Source organism: Brassica oleracea, chromosome C8, assembly GCF_000695525.1.
Source record: "Brassica oleracea var. oleracea cultivar TO1000 chromosome C8, BOL, whole genome shotgun sequence".
NCBI lineage: Eukaryota > Viridiplantae > Streptophyta > Magnoliopsida > Brassicales > Brassicaceae > Brassica > Brassica oleracea.
The window spans coordinates 4920082-4939870 of NC_027755.1; the positions used below are offsets into that span (position 1 = coordinate 4920082).

The 19789-nt window shown below is 36.5% G+C and overlaps 1 protein-coding gene across 2 annotated transcripts; it reads right to left on the reverse strand.

The window, feature by feature from the left end:
* Positions 1-6173: 6173 nt before the first annotated feature.
* Positions 6174-15859, reverse strand: LOC106312035. 2 transcript variants are annotated; one of them, XM_013749406.1, is made up of 7 exons: positions 15541-15859; positions 14889-15082; positions 14198-14231; positions 12156-12291; positions 11592-12063; positions 10918-11241; positions 6174-6276 (listed from the first exon to the last, which is right to left on the reverse strand). In XM_013749406.1, the coding sequence occupies exons 1-6, from the start codon at positions 15857-15859 to the stop codon at positions 10963-10965; spliced, it is 1434 nt and encodes a 477-aa protein (XP_013604860.1). In that variant the 3' UTR covers positions 6174-6276; positions 10918-10962. The 2 variants fall into 2 exon arrangements, with proteins under 2 accessions (XP_013604860.1, XP_013604858.1); XM_013749404.1 differs by lacking the exon at positions 6174-6276 and having other exon boundaries at positions 10723-11241.
* Between the last annotated feature and the right edge of the window lie 3930 nt (positions 15860-19789).

A 19789-nucleotide genomic window follows, 5' to 3' on the forward strand; every position in this document is an offset into this window, starting at 1 on the left:
GAATGGAAACATCAAAGTGGATCACCTACCAATAAAATCCATGCTAGCTGAGAAAGTCTGAAGGAACCGAAGTTGACTTCCAACCTTAATCAATTCAACTTGCTTGTTTTGGGGCTTAGTATACATTGGATATGATTCTCTTTAAGGTCTAAAACGTAAAATTCTATATGTTTTTTGTTTTCGTCTCTCCTCTCCTCGACATCCAGAAAGAAAGAAGAAGAAAATATTGAGATGATTTCCTGAGATGCAGAGGGGTATGTACATTACTGATGACCCCACTATTCTAATTGAAAGAAATGGTCACACTTCGTTGGAAGCGAGGGTTAGGTACATTACTGATGACCCCACTATTTGCCTACACTTTGCCCAAAAAAAAACAAAAAAAAATCGAGAAAAAGAAAAAAACAAAATAAAAGGATTCAAAGAAGGGAGATATAGGGAGAAAATAACCCAGAATAAGACTACCTTTTTACTCAGAAACCTGTTGGGGTAAGAGTCCACGTGTCATTTGATCGATACTACCAAGAGTTAGCCTATACATTTATATGCAGAAATGATGTCAGTAGAGGGGTATGTCAGGCTGCATCAGCTGAGCAATGGGCTGGATGGTTTGGTTGCTAAGCTAAGGTCTAGTACATGGAAGTGCCCTTAAAATTGGTACTAATTCGATGTGGCTTGCAACATTGCAGAGGTATAGGTAGTAGATTAAAAAAAAAATTTGCCAGTCCCTGCTGTTTTCAAACCTCTTTCACAGACTATTTTATGTTTTGCTTGAGGAGAAGCAAAAGGATAAGTCTGAACGAGTTGATATATGGATTTTACCACTTTTAGACCATGGTAGAGTCTATTATATGTGTTTGGAGTCTGTTTTAGAGTATTTTCAGGTTCATGTATGTTCTGGAGAATTTAGGTGATTCTGAAGCTTTTTGAGGTGCATAACTGCACAGAGGAAGAGTGCACAGAGGAAGAGTGGTACATGTGAAGATATAAAGTTATGCTCGTTTACTCAAGATTGGTACGTCTGCCTCGCGAGAGGAAGTTGTTTAAGATATGAAGTAGTCACGATCGACATTGAGCCCTTGGTGTCGCTCGACACTGATGCCAGAACGGACCGAGTCTATTTCAAGACCGACTTAGGCTCAGAAGTCACCACAAATTACTAGAATGCCCCTGACCGACCTAAACTCTTATTTATGTGTGTATCTAAGCTATTGTTAGGCTATGCTTTCTATTCTATTATTTTAGGTTTTCTCTTAGGTTAGGAGAAAAGAGAAGACTCTTTCGGAGTCATCTTGGAACTCCTTTGATTTTTCTATTGATTTCTATTTTATATTTATTCATCTAAGATTTATGTGACAACTATCATGTCTGAATAGATCCGCTGTTAGGTTTAGGGATTTTCTAGGGTTTTGAATGAACTTTTGAAATATAGAATTCCTAGGGTGATTTATTATATCCTTCACATGATTGTTCTTATTGCTTGTTTCTAGAGTAATTAAATAGAAACATGATCATAGGATAGGTAGGTGCATGCGACATCATGGTCTATTACCTGAATCTAATCCTGCTGACCTAGGTTGTTAAACGCACGCGAAATATGGTTTAGATAACTTTGTGAACAAATATAATTGGTTCATAACGATTGTCTAGAAGGAGTATTGATTGATAATCGATCGACACTCATTCATAAATTCGCATGCGAGAACTGGAATCACATAATTCTAGGCCTCTGATTAATAAGCGCATGCGAGAGCTGGTTTACTTGCTTATATGAATTTGAGTTCTAGGATCAACGCTTAGCATCTATAGATTGTAGTTCCGATAACCTGAATGAAACCCTAGCTCTAGCATCCTCCTTCCATCACAAACAAACTCTCTATTATTTACTTTCTTGTTATTTATTTATTTCTATTACTTAACCTAGCTTGACCTGAAACTCAAGCCTATTATGTGAGATATTGAGTCTATGTGGATATGATCCTTAAGTATTGCAATCGATCTCTTATTTGAGAGAGTTGCGCGTGGGGTAATTTGAGCACATCAAATTTGGCGTCGTTTTCGGGGTCTCTGATCACCATTAGACTAGGTGTAGGATTTTGTCTAGGATTTTATTTTTAGTTTACTTACTTAATTTTTTATATGCAGAAATGATGCCAGTAGAGGGGTATGTCAGGCTGCATCAGCTGAGTAGTGGTTGGATAGTTTGGTTGCTAAGCTAAGGTCTAGTACATGGAAGTTCCCTTGATGTTGGTACTAATTCAATGTGGCTTGCAACATTGCAGAGGTGAAGGTAGTAGATTAAAAAATTTTATGAGTCCCTGCTGTTTTGAAACCTCTTTCACATACTATTTTATGTTTTGCTTGAGAACAAACAAAAGGATAAGTCTAGGGAGTTGATATATGAATTTTACCGCTTTTAGACCACGGTAGAGCCTATTATATGTGTTTGGAGCCTGTTTTAGAGTATTTTCAAGTTCAGATACTTTTTGGAGAACTTAGGTGATTCTGAAGCTTTTTGAGGTCCAGAACTGCACAGAAGAAGAGCGGTACGTCTAAAGATATAAAGTTATGTTAGCTTACTAAGGATTGGTATGTCTGCTTCGCGAGAGGAAGCTGTCTAAGATATGAAGGGGTGTCGATCGACATTGATCCCTTGGTGTCCCTCAACACTGATGCCATAACGGGCCTAGCTTATTTCAAGACCAACATAGGCTCAGATGTCACAACAAATTACCAAAATGCCCCTAGCTTACCTAAAATCATATTTATGTATTTTCTAAGTCATTGTTTAGGCTATGATGTCTCTTAGGTTATGAGAGAAAAGAGGAACTCTTTCGGAGTCTTTTTGGAACTCCTTTGGTTCTTTTATTGATTTCTACTTTATATTTATTCATCTATGATTTTTGTGACAGCTATAATGTCTAAATAGATTTCCTGTTAGGTTTATGAATTTTCTAGGGTTTTGAATGAATATCTAAAATATATAATTTCTAGGGTAATTTATTCTATGCTTCACATGATTATTCTTATTGCTTGTTTCTAGAGTAATTAACTAGAAACAAGATCATGGGATAGTTAGGTGCACGTGACATCATGGTCTATTACCTTATTTTAATCATGTTGAGCTAGGTTGTTAGACGCACGCGAAAACTGGTTTAGACAACTTAGTGAACAAATCGAATTGGTTCTGAAACGCTTGTCTGGAAGGAGTATCTATCGACATTCACTCTATAGTATCAATCGACACTCACTCTATAGTATCAATCGACATTCATTCATAAGTTCACATGCGAGTGATGGAATCACATGATTCCAGGCATCTGATTAGTAAGCGCATGCGATAGCTTGTTTACTTGCTTATATGAATTTCAGTTCTAGGATCAACCATTAGCATCTATAGATTTCAGTTCTGATAACCTGAATGAAACCCTAAGTCTAGTACCCTCCTTCATCACTAACAAACTCTCTACTATTTACTTTCTTGTTATTTATTGCTTTCTATTACTTAGCCTAGCTTGATCTGAAACTCAAGTCTATTGTGTGAGATGTCGAGTCTCTGTGGATATGATCCTTAAGTGCTGCAATCGATCTTTTATTTGAGAGAGTTCCTCTTGGGGTAATTTGAGCACATCACTGATCATACTAGATGCACATTAAGGATTGTCAGGAGCACAAAGAGAAAGAAACTGCACTTTCAGTTGTTTAATTATCTCACTCAACATCTAGACTTCCTGAAGGTGGCTGAAGAGTATTGGAATATAACGGAACCGGTTTATCATTCTTGATCGGGTCTTCGCGTTTTCCACATGAAGCTTAAACTCCTCAAACCGCTTCTTTGTGCTCTGAACAAAAGGAAATATGGATACATTACCAGATGAACCAAAGTTGCGTATGAGGTCCTATGTGACAGGCAGGGAAATGTTTACTGGATCCTTGCCCTGACACGTTTTTGGCTGAAGCTAACGTTAACACTCAGTGGCAGCACTATACAGAAGTGGAGGAGCAGTTCTATCGGCAAAAATCAAGAATCACTTGGTTGAAATACGGGGATCATAACACAGCCTTTTTCCATCGAGCAGTAAAAATTAGAAGAGCAAAAAAAAACACTGTGAGGAAAATTAGATATCGGAATGGGGTTGAGAAATCTGATCCTAACGAAAAAAGGAAGCGGCAGTGGCTTACTTCACCAAGTTTCTGCAGGTGGAGCAGCAGGGACATGGGTTGTCTCAGTCTGATCTTGAAAACATTATCTCCTATAGATGTTCAATTCCCATGGCTGAAACCTTGACAAGTCTGGTATCAGCCGAGGATATTCATAAGATTATCCTCTCAATACCATCGGGTAAGACTCATGGTCCTGACAGGTACACTAAAGAGTTCTTCGTTGCATCTTGGTCAGTAGTAGGTCTCGATTTTGTCAACGCAGTTCAATCCTTCTTTCAGAATGGTTTCATGCTGGCTGGAGTGAATGGTACAGTTCTGACCTTGATCCCAAAAAAGACGACCCTCAAGAGATGAAGGATTATAGACCCATTTCGTGTTGCAGCACAATCTATAAGGTTATCTCAAAAATTCTTGTGAACAGACTGAAAACGATGCTTCCTGAAGCTATGCTACCTAGCCAAAGTGCCTTCATCAAGGACCGATTACTCTTGGAGAACGTTTTGTTGGCAACCAAATTAGTAAAAGACTATCACAAAGATACAATTGCTCCTAAAAGTGTGCTATAAATTGATACGACCAAAGCATTTGATACAGTTAGATGGCACTTCGTCATTCTCACCTTGAAAGCCATGGGCATTCCCGACATCTTTATTTTCTGGATTCAAAGATGTATCTCCACAGCCTCGTTTTTGGTGAAATTTAACGGGGAGCTTGAGGGTTTCTTCACTAGCAGAGATAAGAATTTATAAGAATAAATCGGTTTATTCACTAGCGGTGAATGTTAACAATATCGTAGAAAATTCGCCGGAAAAACTATCATCATAAATCCATCAAAATTTCCGCCGACAATATATTTTCCTAATGAAATAAAGGCGACGACACGTTTTATGTCGAGATTCCTTTGATAATTGTCATTCTCGACGGATCCTCAACGAGTACGTCTTTCGGCATCTGCTATTTTCTTATAGTGTAAGAAGATTTGGAAGTACCTCATGCCTGTCGCACCTATAGTTAGTTGTAAGAAGGCATATTGGTTATGGTATGTCGTTCCGAGGCATGCTTTTCGTTTATGGGTTTCTCATGTGGATCTTCTACCAATTAGGAGTATGCTTTCCCACTGAAACTTGGCTATTGACTCTTCTTGATGTCTTTGTTTCTAATACTCTGAGACTAGATCACATGTTCTGGCATTGAGCCATCTCTGCTCAGCTCTAGGGATGCCTTTTCTCCAACTTGGACAAACAAGGACTTCTCTACTGGATTGCTATCAGCTAGTTCACTGGATGATTACTCCAGAACATGGCCTCTCATTAACTCTTGGCTCAAACCGTCCTCTTCATAATTTGGACTGAAAAGAATAACTGGCTCCATACCGGCTCCTCGAGTCCGCCACTTATTCTCTTCAAGAAGCTCGATAGACTACTCGGGATATCTTCTTGCTTGGCTAGCTACCCCTTAGCCGGTGTCAATGTTTTCTCTTCCAGTGGTTTACCTATGCATAACCCTGCTAATAGTCTACCAAACTTTGTTCCATCTTGGTTATTTAATTTTTTAGTAATAGTATTTTCTGCTTTTAAGCACTTTTAAAGTAAACTCGGATTCACATTTTATCCAAAAAAAGAAGTAAGACAACCATTTGTGTGGAAATAATTTTACCAACATTACTATAACACAATAAAAGTCACACATACACAAAACATATACAGAAAATAAATGCTCCAGTACAATTTATTGAGCACATAAAGTAGAGATACGTACGATTATTACATATAACAGAAAATAAATGCTCAAGTATAATTTATTCAACCCAACAAGAGCGCATAAAGTAGATACGATTACTACAAATTTAAAGTGGCTTTTAAAGACTATAGGTCTCAAGAACACGAACACGGCAACTCGAACTTGAATGTAAGATCACACAAATAAGAACCCTTCTTATTAACTCTTGAGGAAACTATCTCAAAACCTCAAACTCACAAACTCATTAAGTTATGCTACACACCATCATCTCCTTATATAACTCTTTATTTATCCTAACCTCATTAGGATTAACACAACTAGATATTTCCTATTCTCTTATAGATAAACACAACATAAATAGGAAACTTGCAACTCAAGTCTTATTCGAGCTTATCCAACATTCTCCCTCTTAAGCTTGAACCACTTTGTGTCAACTCTTGCACTCCAATGAAATCTCTCATTTCCTTAAACTTGATTCTTCCTAATGTCTTGGTTAGTATGTCAGCCTTTTGCTCAGTTCCAGGTACATGCTCAACTTCTATCAACTCCCTCTCAACACATTCACGTATGAAGTGATACCTTGAGTGTATGTGCTTGCTTCTTCCGTGAAAGACTGTGTTCTTTGTCAAGGCTATTCCAGATTGATTGTCGATCCTAATGGTGACCTTCTCTCTCGAACATCCGGTGACCTCACTCAGCACATCACGCAACCAAATTGCTTGTCTAGCAGCCTCTGTTCCTGCCATGAGTTCCGCCTCACAACTAGACAACGCAAGAGTGTCTTGCTTTTGTGAACACCACGTATTAGGACTCTTTCCTAGATAGAAGATGTGCCCGGTCGTGCTCCTGCCATCATCTGGATCCATATTATAGCTGCTATCGCTATAACCCATCAGTCGAGGTATCTTGCTTGACGATCTTTCGAAAGACAAGCCGAGGTTTGCGCTCCCTTGTAGATATCTCAGACATTGCTTCAGCGCCACTCCATGTGATTCTCTCGGACTGTGCATATAACGGCTAAGTACACCTACTGTGAAGGATAGATCAGGTCTCGTATGCAATAAGTATCTCAAACAGCCAATATTTCTTCTATAGTTTGTAGCATCAATCTCTGTTTCTTCCTCTGCTTTCTACAAGTTCAGTCCAAGTTCCATTGGAGTTTGGACCGGATTACACTTAGACAATCCTGCGTCTTCAAGTATCTTCATCGCATAACGCCTTTGATTCAGAGTAATCCCATACTCATGCTGACAAACCTCCATGCCAAGATAATAAGTGAGCTTGCCTAAATCACTCATGTCAAACTTGCTCGCCATATTCCTTTTGAACTCATCAATAAGCTTCTTGTCTGTTCCGGTAACAAAGAGATCGTCTAAGTATACTGCTACCACAAGAAGCTCTGCTTTAACCACCTTCCAGTAGACTGATGGCTCCTTTGAGCACTTAACAAACTCGAGTCCCATTAGTATTTGATTGAGCTTGTTATTCCACGCCCACGGTGCTTGTCTCAAACAATATAACGCCTTGTTGAGTTTGTAAACCTTATTCTCACTTCCCTTGATCTCGAACCCCTCTGGTTGTGATACAAACACGACTTCTTTGAGTTCTCCGTGTAAGAACGTGGTTTTAACATCTAGATGATGAACCTCCCATCCATTGGTTGCAGCTAAGTTGATCAATAGCCGTATGGTCTCAAGACGTGCAACTTGCGCGAAGACTTCATCAAAGTCGATCCCATGTTGTTGTACATACCCTTTAGCTACCAATCGTGCTTTGAATTTGTTGATGGTCCTATCTGAGTTTCTCTTTAGCTTGAATACCCATTTAAGACCAATCGGTTTTGCTCCATAAGGAAGATCAACTAGATCAAACTTTATGTTCTTCACAATGGAGCCGATCTCTTCTTCACACGCCCTTTTCCATTCTTTTGAATTCTTTGCTTCTCCAAAATTCCCAGGCTCATTGTTAAGATAGAGCAATACCTCTTCACCTAGTTTTTCGGCCAGTAAGATGTAATCTTCGAGGTATTTAGGCTGCGTTGTTTGTCTTTCTGATCTTCTCAATGGCTGAGGTTGATTCTCTTCTTCATTAATGCTCTGTTCCAGAACAGAGCTGATACCTTCATCCTCATGTTTCTCTTCTTTGCTTGCGTTGATGTTGCTTGCGCTGGAAGTTATTCTTTCTTCTCCTTCTACACTGTGATTTCCAAATTCACCAAGCGTGACCACGAAGCTTTGACCATTATTTGTCTCTGTACCATCTCTGCTCCAGTTCCAGCCTCTTGTTTCGTCAAAGACGATGTCTCGACTAACAGTCACCTTACGCATTGATGGATCATAGAGATGGTATGCCTTTGACCCCGGTTCTGTGCCTAGATGAACCAGCACTCTCGACCTATCATCAAGCTTTGTTAGATGTGGTCCGACTATCTTTGCATACGCCAAATATCCAAACACTCGAACATGACTTATATTTGGCTTTCTTCCCCGCAACATCTCATATGGCGTCTTTGATTCCAAGGATCTTGTGGCTAGACGATTGATAAGATATGTCGCATGCCTAATAGCCTCTCCCCGAATATAGTTTGGCATAGACATATGTTTCATCATGCTTCTCGTCATGCCCATTAGAGTACGGTTTCGTCGCTCAACAACGCCGTTCTGCTGCGGTGTATAAGGCGCAGTGAGGTGTCATTTTATTCCAGCTTCTTCACAATAGACATTGAACTTGTGGCTCACAAACTCTCCCCCTCTATCTGTTCTGAGTGATTGTATTCTCTCTTTCGTTTCTTGCTCTATCAGGCTTCTCAACATTTTGAACTTATTGAATGCTTCTCCTTTATCCCTCAATAGCATTGTCCACATGTATCTTGTATAATAATCAATAACTACAAAGATGTACCTTTTCTGGACATGTGTACTCGGTGTTATGGGACCACAGAGGTCGGCGTGAAGTAGTTCCAGTACCTTCGTATCCCGGTACGTAGTTGATTTAGGGAATGATTGCCTTGCTTGCTTCCCAAGCATACAAGACCCGCATATATTTGACTCGATATGTTCCTTTGGCATCCCAATAGCTAGCTCTTTCCTCATCATATTGCGAATGGTCTCGTGATTGGCATGTCCTAGACGTGCGTGCCATCGACTTGCCTCTCCTTCTGCAGTTAGGTAAAGACAGGGCGTGCTCTCTATTCCCATACGAACTTTGTACAATCTGTTCTTGGATCTTGTAGCTCTGACAAGCAACTTCCCTTCCTGATCATGCATCGTTAGTACTTCTCCTCTCATTCTTATATCACACCCAGCCTCTGTAGACTGCCCAGCCTCTGTAGACTGCCCAGCCTCTGTAGCCTGCCCTAGGCTGATAATATTACTCTTTAGGTCTGGTATCCAGTAAACATCAGTCATCTTCCTTGAGTCTCCGTTTATGTCAGTGAATGAGATCGTGCCCTTTCCTTTTATATCGATTCGGGAATCATCTCCAAAACGCACCTTTCCGGAGATTGTTTTATCAATGGTTGAGAAGTATCTTTTATCTCCCGTCATGTGTTTTGAAGCCCCGTTATCGAGATACCCTACGTTCTCTTCTCCACTATTAGTCTCGTACTTATCTGGCAACACGTTCTTCTCATTCAGGAACACAACTTCATGCATCATGAGCTCATCGGACTCTTGCGTATCAGCATTGTCTGTCTCCTGGGCCTCTTGCAGTTTAAGCTTTAGTTCCGGACATTGAGCTACAAAGTGACCTATTTTGTCACACCGGAAGCAAGTGATTCGCGACGCGTCTCTCTTGTAATCGAATCGACCACGACCTCTTCCTCTGTAATATGAACGTCCTCCACGTCCTCTTCCTTTGTATGAGTTGTAGTCTCGATTTCCTTGCTCTGAGTTGTAGTAGCTTGGTTGCTCTCCTTGAGGTTTACCAAGATTATTTGCTTATGTATTTGCATGCATTAGCTTTCCCTTGTCGTCCTCATCTTGATCGTCTTCACAGATACGCTCTTCATACACCTTTAGACGTCCAATAATATCTTCAAAACTTGTTGTAGAAAGATCGAGTACTTGCTCAAGAGATGCGACAATATGTATGTATTTTTTTCGAGGAAGACTCATCAAAAACTTCTTAACAATTTTTTTTCTTCAATGGTTACTCCTACGGCAGCTGATCTTGATGCTAATTCAGACAATTTTCCTCCGAAATCATCAATGCTTTCTGTTTCCTTCATCTTCAAACGATCGAACTCGGTCATTAAGGTTTGAAGTCTTGCTTCTTTGACCCGCTCTGCTCCTACATGCCGAGTTTTGATAGCATCCCACACTTGCTTTGCTGCCCCAAGCTCTTCGACCTGCAGTATAAGACTCTCTGGAATTGATTGGAACAAACGCCATATCATTCTTCTCGTTATTCTCAGCTTCTGTCTCCACGGCCTCCCAGACCTTATGAACTCGAAGGAGAATCTTCATCCTCATTGCCCATACAGTGTAATTTGTTGTATTGAGCATAGGACACTTTATGGTTGACGATCCTCCTCCATCCCTGGCTCTTTCGGTTGTCGCAACTATATCACCCATTGTTTTTGTGTGGCTCTGATACCAAATAAAGACTATAGGTCTCAAGAACACGAACACAGCAACTCGAACTTGAATGTGAGATCACACAAATAAGAACCCTTCTTATTAACTCTTGAGGAAACTATCTCAAAACCTCAAACTCACAAATTCATTAAGTTATTGTACACACCAGCATCTCCTTATATAAATCTTTATTTATCCTAACCTCATTAGGATTAGCAACTCGAACTTGAATGTAAGATCACACAAATAAGAACCCTTCTTATTAACTCTTGCGGAAACTATCTCAAAACCTCAAACTCACAAACTTATTAAGTTATGCTATACACCAGCATCTCCTTATATAACTCTTTATTTATCCTAACCTCATTAGGATTAACACAACTAGATATTTCCTATTCTCTTATAGATAAACACAACATAAATAGGAAACTTGCAACTCAAGTCTTATTCAAGCTTATCCAACAGCTTTGAGTTTTAACTTTTAAGCAATAAGGGAAAGTTTATCCTCTGGAGTAGTAAATGATCGAGACAATCCTCCCAAGCGCGTGGAGTTGACGTAATCATACGGCAGATGATTAGAGGCACCAGGGAATATTATTCCGAAAACCCTAATAGACCTCATAATCCAATTCTCTTTGTAGTCACTGCCTTTCCAAAACCGTATTATGAAACTCCTTATGAACTCCCACGCACCATTTAACAGCTTCGGTATTAGCCACAGCAAGTTGAAGTAATTTTCATTTGGTGCATCTTCCCTTACCTTTAAAACGATAAAAATGCTTTAAACAGTAAACTAAAGAACTTTGCTAGCTCGTTTAAAAGTAAGGAAATACTATAATTTATATTTAGGGTTTAGAAATGCTTATGAGTCAAGATTAAAAATAGCAAATAAATTCAAAATTAGATTATATACCCTTTATGGGTCACCATACAGGTTATCTATCATCTATCATGTCAATTTCACGTGAAAAAATGATAATCATCTTTAAAGCCCAAATTAAAGGTCCTTCTTTCATACTTGACAAAACTCCCTCTCTTTATTGTTCTTTGTCATCTTTTAAATAAATTAGCAAGACAACAAATAATTGGACACGTGATGCTTTATTTTACCTTTCCTTTGTAGAGACTATTGAAGTAATTGCAAGTTCCGTAGTGCTTGAACGAGAATAAAACCTTGTCATCAAAGGGTATTCTAGGCACAATATCGTTGTTATAAACAAACCTCTCATACTCTATTCCATGCTTTCTCACCACTTCCTTCATAAACTCCCCAAACACCTCATCCCCTATGCGTGGCTGTCCAAATGTGTAGACTCCCTCTAGTTTATCTAGCAACTCATCCTCACCGTGAATCGCCAGTACTGCCGGAAAAAGAGCGGCTAGTGCCCCACCAAGGCTGTGACCCGTTAGAATAAACTTAAGGTTCTTGTTTTTTGCAAACATGTCCCTAAGCTTCTGTCTAATTGTGTAGTACGCATATTGGTGTCCTAGAGGTATTATTTCTTTGGGCCATCCATTTTTTTGGAGGCCTAGAGCTTTAGAGAACCCTGCGTGAACTTTGCCAACGTTTTTCAACTCGTACCTAATTAATAATTAAAATTTGTAAAACACTGATATATCGAGTAATTATATTGATATAGAAATGCAGGTATATATTAGAACATATATACGTACCAAGAGATGTCTAGATCAGTGCACCAATCATCAACGTCGAAAGGCTCGGTTCCTCTGAAGCTAACGACGATAAGATTTGGATTTGTACTCGATGCCTTGAATACGAAGGCTTGCGTCAGGTTTCTATTTTGGAACGCTGATCTCATAAATAAAATATAAAAAAAATTGGCAAATTTCAGATTTTATTTCGATGTGTTTCAAATTATATAAAGGTTCAAATATATAAACTATTATGTAAAAGAATATTTTTAACTGCAACAAGAAAAATAAATCAAATTTTCTCTTAAGAAATTTTGAAAATAATATTTAATGTTGTAAGAATAACAATTGATGTTATAGTTTTTCTTGTAACCGCAATTGATTAGAGCACTTCCCATAGGAAGTTATGACGTTCTTAATAAAAAGTTAAGCATAGATATATAAAAAAAAAATTATTTTGTGTATTTAAAAATTTGTGAGATTCTTTTGCTAAAGTATTTTTGGTAAAAAGTTTCATGATTTTGAAATACCCACTACAATAATTATAATATTTGTTAGTTTATCATATTTTGACAACTTTCTGATATACTTCAATGAAGGTGTTATTATGTATTAAACGCCAAGCTAATTACGAATCTGATATATATACTTCAATGAAGGTGTTTTTTTGTATCAAACGCCAAGCTAATTACGAATCTTGATCCACAAAACAAGATCATTCAGCCGATGTAATTCAACCACTAGTCTACAACCACGTGGGGAGTTAAACTCTTGTGGTGTTTCTTAAACAATAACTTTTGGAATCAAGAACGTTAAAATAAGATCTCCATCTAGTCAAAAAAAGATCTCCATTGTTTTGAATAATGTTTCGTTGTTTTAAGTAAAGATTTTTGGTTTAGTACGTAGAGATGATATACTATTTTTTTAATGTATCAATCTACTAATACCATCATGCACTTTCTGTTTCACGAATCTTCACTTCTAACATAGATAAAATATATTTAATCAAAACATATATAAAATCTATATTTTGTTCTCATCATATTTGTGGTCTTAAATATATATAATATATGATTACTACTGTTGATCAAAAAGTGCACCAACTATAAATTTAGTTGGGAAATTAGCATACTACAAATGCACCGAACATTGTAATCATCAACATAGTTTTAAATAATATGTAACCTTCTACTTGTATTCTATGCAGTCATAAAATTTACAAAACATATATCAACTTATTGTATAACAAAATGTCTCACTGATCATGTATATAATCTAATAATTTGTCGTATACGAGTGTCATATGCCATTCGTGTTTCGATAAAATGTACATATATATAATTAACATTTAAGTTTTACTAAAGGTTAATTATCTTAGCTAAAAACTGAAATATTTCATAAGTTCTGAAAAAAACCATCCACATAAACTCTCCAATCTAATAATATTTTATGCCTAAACTTTAAATGAATCCCAAAATTAGTCCTATTTGCATAAAATTATATTTATGGTTTTTAAGTTTAAATGCTAAACTTTCTGGATTATATTTGCCAAATTTAGTTTGAAATTTAAAAAAGTTCGATCATTAACATTTAAGACCGTATACATACTTGAAAAATTTCTACTTTTACATGCATGAAAATACGCTTCAATAATAGATTCGCAGACGACTCCTTTAAGTAAATCAGTAGGTTCCCTTGTTTTAAACAACGACCGAGTTTCTCTATATCATCATGAGCTCACTCGCATACCCGTTTTTGTAGTCTAAAATGAAGGAACTGAAATAATTAACTTATTGCGAAAAACTTTCCCACCTTTTTTCTTACTATCAACTGTATGCTTTACGTCCACCGTAAACACATCTATATAATTTCCACGTTATGTTTTACATATTCCTCTTTCAAATGCTTTATGACTTTTGGGGCTCTATTTATGACTTTCTGTATTTGATCTTCCGAATCCTTTATGCTCTAAACTTTAAAGTGGGATAAAAACATTCCCGAAAGAACAAAGCGTATAGTTTTTAACATTTGTACCAAAAAACAAAGCGTATAGTTTAATTTACCGTTGTAAAAGTCGTAGTAACTCACGAAGTCCATCTGCATCACAGGATAGATATAGTCAGACTGAGAGTGTGAGAATTAAAACAATTATTTGTTATATATAAAAAGTCACAAAATCAGTATTACTACTTATAGAGATCTAGTCATCTAATATATCTATTATTTTGACAAAAAATATATATCTATTATTATAATTATTAGTGGCAGTTTGGAACGCGCCAAAGATATACAAGACAAAAAAAATTATCGATTAAAGGGTTAATTAAATCATTTAACTTCTGATTTTTTTTTTTTTTTTTTTTTTTTTTTTCCATGTATTCCAAAGTTCCCCTCAGAACTGAATTTGCTTTCGATCCTTCTTTTTTTTGAATTATACACAGTTTCCCCAAAGGCTTCCCAGGCCCAAGAGACTAATCTGTGTCGCTGCGGCCCGAATGTTAAATTCGCAGTGGCCGGGAATCGAACCCAGGTGGCGGTGCTCACAGCTGTGAGTCCTTTACCACCAGAGCTAGACGCTCCGGTTAACTTCTGATTTTTACAAGCAACAAAGAGAACTATTTGTATCATTAGACTCGTACGATATAATTAATCGTGCGAGGAAACGATCAAGAGAAGAAAGAAGAAGATGAAGTTAGTGAGGCGTATCTTTGCTAAAAAAAAAAGAAAAAAAAAAGAGAAGAAGCTGAATTTGACCTTCCAAGTGTTCTTTACTACGGAAGTGATGAAAGATTTGTTCTCATAAGAGACCTTAGAAGCCATTATTGACAACATCGACTTGTACTCGATGGTACCAACACTTATGTTCATGTCAAGCTCTACTCTTCGATCTGTGCATCCTACAAATGACACATATGTCGCCGACGATTCCTCAGGCTTTACCAACTTTCCTGTAACAAAAGGTTTTGGTTATTCCTGTAAAAGTATTTACCAACATCATCCACAAGAATAGGTGGATAATTTGTCCTAAAAATTCTATAATGTTCTTCATAAATTACGCGTTGAATTCATTTTATCTTATTAAACAATTCAAAACTCTTGATGCAATATCATTCATTACTTTATTTTAATATGTGTGTCTTTCATGTACAGTAATGCTCGTTCTGTTACAAGTCCGTTTAAGGTATGATAAGTGTCGTTTGTCTAAGTCCAAAAGTCCAAAAGTCCGAGGAGAGTGTTAAAATATAGGACTACATGATATATGCTCCTTGAGATGTTAAAATTTTCGGGATACTTATGTCATTATGTAAACGAAGGAAACAACTAAAACCTTCTCCAAGTTCAAGAATTTGTTTGTAGTGACAAGTGGAGATAGTTAATAGAAGTATGTTATTGTTAGATTTGTTACCTGTCAAAACATGAAGTATCAACTTGAAGAAGCCTCCATTTGCCGTAAGAAGATTAGGCCAATAGGTGAGAAAACGTCCTATGGATGCAAAGGGTTTTCTTAAGAGCATTAATATCTTTTGAACCAAAACGGCTAACACAATGATCCATCGAGTTGCGAAAGTTCTCCGGACGCTTTTGAGCGTGTCCGGTGGAGAATCTATGAATCCTGTGTTGGTCAGGTTGGGGAAAAACAAAAGGAGAAGGAGATCAAGAATACTTGCTTTGGTCGGATCGACCAGAAAATAGCTACTACAGAATTTCATATCGGTTTGGGACATTATCACTATATGAAAAGACCAGACTTTGCCGAAAAAGAAGAAGAAAGAAGTGATGTTGGTTGATTTGTGAGTCATGCAAGCTAGAGCAAGGCTACGTATTTATAGTGCTTGTAATAATTGGTATCATAATTTTTAGTTATTTATTGTAACTTTACAGTTGATAAAATCATATAAGTCCCTTGTGGTTACTAATTAAAATCCCTCGTTGCTTTTCACGTGCTAAAAATATATCAAATGGAATCCATTTACAGTGTATAACCTAAACGAGCGTACCTACCTCGAGTATTTTGTGTTTGCCTAATTAACGTGAAACAAAGAACAGGCTGATTATATTGTATATTTTCTAATAGTCCAGGGACTTGGAATATAACATTTAGACTTATTTATTTCGTGGAGATTTAACCAGTTGAGTTAAAAAGAGTTTTGTGTGTTTTATACTTTTATTTCGGTACATGCACTTCTTTCAAAATTTTCATTTTGTTTTTCACAGTCAACTTTCTCCAAAGTTTGTGCGTTCCATGATTCCATCCTCTAGTATGTATATTATGCATACAATAAATAGGGTATTTGGTTTTACTTCATGAATGTAGATTTGTGGTTGTATACATCAATTGGATTATCTAATTTGGATATCAGTATTTTTAATGTCTACTTAATTTGGTTGATAATAATTTAGTCACCAAAGGTTCTTTTATGGAATACTAGGGTCGGCCGTAGGGCGGGATATATTTTACTTGTGATCTAGCTTATTACTTTTTTTCTGATTTTGTGGTTGTGTTTTAGATTTAGATTTACATTTGCAAGATATGTGTATGATAATGATTTTTGTCTTTTAAAAATTTTTGGTGAAGAGGGATTATATGTGATAAGATATATTTTGCTTGTTTACTGTAGTTGTTTTTGTTGTCCAAAAAATTAACTTTATGATACTATATATTAGTTAAATTTTTCTACTTAATTAAATTATTTGATATATAATGTGTGTTATATTTGATGATAGTATATAAATGTCTTTTATCTGTAATTCAATTAAAACATCAGAGTATTGAAATTTAACAAAAAAAAATGAAAGAAGAATTCATTTTTTTTAAATGATTTGTTTATGTTTTTATAAAATTTATATATATAATAGTTATGTTATTATTATTTTGTCGAATTGAGTTATATTTTATATATGTCCAAATCAAGACCCGTAAAATTTATTAATTATTGTGTCTATTCATTTGTCGAGTATTAATTTATAGACTTTCTACAACATATATATATATATATTATTTATTTATTCATTATTTTGTGTCGATATAATGAATATCCATTTATTGGTTAAATATTTTTATTACCAAAATTATCGACTAAAGCAAGAATTTCATTGATTATACAATTTGTTAAGGAAATACATTTTAAACTGAAGCAAACATATAATGGAGTATGAACCAAAACCAAATTGTTGTGTGTTAAGAGCATATCAAAAATAGATGAGGTATTTTTTCTTCTTTCAATATATTGCTAATACATTTTTATAGTTTGGAAGATATTTTATTTCTGGATATTCGTGCTTAGCAGGAAATAATTATCGTAGTTAGTGTAGCCGTTGTTGAAATGTCTTTATAATGGTCGAGAGACGTGCAGAGATAAGCACAAATAAATGAGGCTGGAACAGAGAGTTTGAGTTAGAAATCGTTTGCGTGGCTGCTAAATTAAGAGAGAGGCTGTGCTGGGAGTCCTCGCTGTAGGTGTGAGGACTAAAATTAGATCAATTCGCCTTGAGGGATGATTGTATCACATTGAGAAATATTTACATAGTTCATGAACATGATTGAATGGATTTACCAAACATGATTGAAACAAGATCAGTATCTAATAAATCAAAGTAGTTGCAAACTTAAGCATAACATTCTATCACCCTCGCTCATTTAGAGCATGGAATGGTTAATTAAAGTGTCCCAAAAATCGATGAACAGACGTTGGCAATCCTTTGATAAAGACATTTGTGAACTGAAGAGAAGAGTGAACATGAAGAACCTTAACCTGGCCCAGTTTAACCTTTTATCTGACAAAGTGAACGTTCATTTCAGTGTGTTTGGTTCTTTGATGCTTCATTGGATTACTAGAGAGATACAACACTGATGTTATCACAATGAACCACCAACTCTTTAGCTAAGGGACAATCTAGCTCAAAAAGAAGATTATGCAGTCAACAAGCTTCTGCTACAGTATTTTCAACGGTTTTGTTCTATGCTTCAACAGTTGAGCGAGACACCATTGGCTGTGGTTCCGAGGACAAAAGGACAAAATTAACACCAAGATAGACACATAACCGGATGTTCAGCAACGTGTATCTGGATAACAAGCCAAATCGGCATCACTATACGGAATCAATTAATTTATGCTTCCCTGTCGGACAGAGAAACTGATACATAATTAAGTTACAAAAAAAAGACCAGAAGTCATTAGCTAAACTAGAAAGGATTATGGTCATTTGTTATAAATTTTCAATTCTATTGATTGTTGGGATGAAATTGATATTTCATGATGTGGGTTGGGGTCCGGAAATATTACGGAAACCTCATAGTATTCAAAAAAGAGAAAAAATACAAAGAAAGCTGATACATAATTTCAAGTTTCTAAGTCTAAAAACTAAACTAATGCATAAACCAAAGAGACATATACTCCACAGAGAGGTCTACATCAGGGAAATCCCTTATCTCCTTATTTATTTATTATGTATATGAAAGTATTGGTAGCAAATATTAAAAAGGCATAGAGAGAAAAACAATTGACGAACATAAAAGTTGCAAGGGCTTGTCTCTAAATTTCTCATTTGCTATTTGCAAACGATAGTCTTTTCTTTTGCAAAGCACAAAAGAGAGCAATGTCAAACAATTCTCATGATTCTAAAGGAATACGAAGTGATATCGGGTTAGCAGATAAATTTTCAAAAATCTTCGATTCAATTTGGTCACAAGATTGAAGAACCAATCAGACATGAACTACGGGACATTTTAGGGATACATAATTTAAGCGATATGAGATCTTATTTCGGAATTCTTGAGAATTTGGGAGGATAAAAATTACAGGTTTTTTGTTTTGTTCAAGATCACTTGAATAATAGAGTAAATGGATGAACTTTCAAGTTTTTTACCAAGGGGGGAAAATAAATGATTATAAAATCTGTGGTAACGGCTTTGCCAAACCATGTAATGTCCTGTTTTCGCATACCAAAGATGATAAACTATGTAGCCCCAAGGATGAAGGAGGTTTGGGTTTTCAAGACTTCACAGATTTTAATACAGCCATGCTTGGGGAGCAATTTTGGAGATTGATAGACAAACCGAATACACTATTCTCTCATGTGTTCAAAGGAAGGTATTTCAGGAATGCATCACCCCTGAAACCAATTAGATCGTACTCGTCGTCCTATGGTTGGCGCAGAATTGTCTTTGCTAGATCTCTGGTTAACAAAAGACTAATCAAACGGGTGTGATTAGGATCTTATATATCCGTATGGAATGATCCTTGGCTCCCATCCACTTGCCTGAGACCATCAAATAAAAATCAGCACAATCTTTACCCGGACCTTACAGTGGATTCTCTCATCAATGTAACATCGAGGATATGGAGTTTACAGGTCATTCGGACTCTGGTGGATCCTCAAGATGTGAAAATAATTGAAACTATACCATTAAGCCGAATTCATACAGTAGATCACGATGGATGGCATTTTTTAAATAATGGGAGATACACGTTTAAATCTGGATATAAAGTAGAACGAGTATACCTGGATAGAGAAATTATGCTACCAGAGTATGGTCATTCGTTCTCTTCTCTGAAAGCTTTTTGCTAGAAGGTTCGCTGTCCACCTAAGATGAAACAGTTTTTTCGCAACTGGTATCAGGATGTATACCGGTTAAGAAAAAAATTATTTACAAG

Coding starts and splice junctions, on each gene's coding strand:
- LOC106312035 (XM_013749406.1), bottom strand. CDS start 15,859: ATGTCCCAAACCGATATGAAATTCTGTAGTAGCTATTTTCTGGTCGAT. Junction 12,292..14,197: donor TTACTACGACTTTTACAACG/GTAAATTAAACT, acceptor TTATGAGATCAG/CGTTCCAAAATAGAAACCTG. Junction 12,064..12,155: donor ACTGATCTAGACATCTCTTG/GTACGTATATAT, acceptor ATTATTAATTAG/GTACGAGTTGAAAAACGTTG.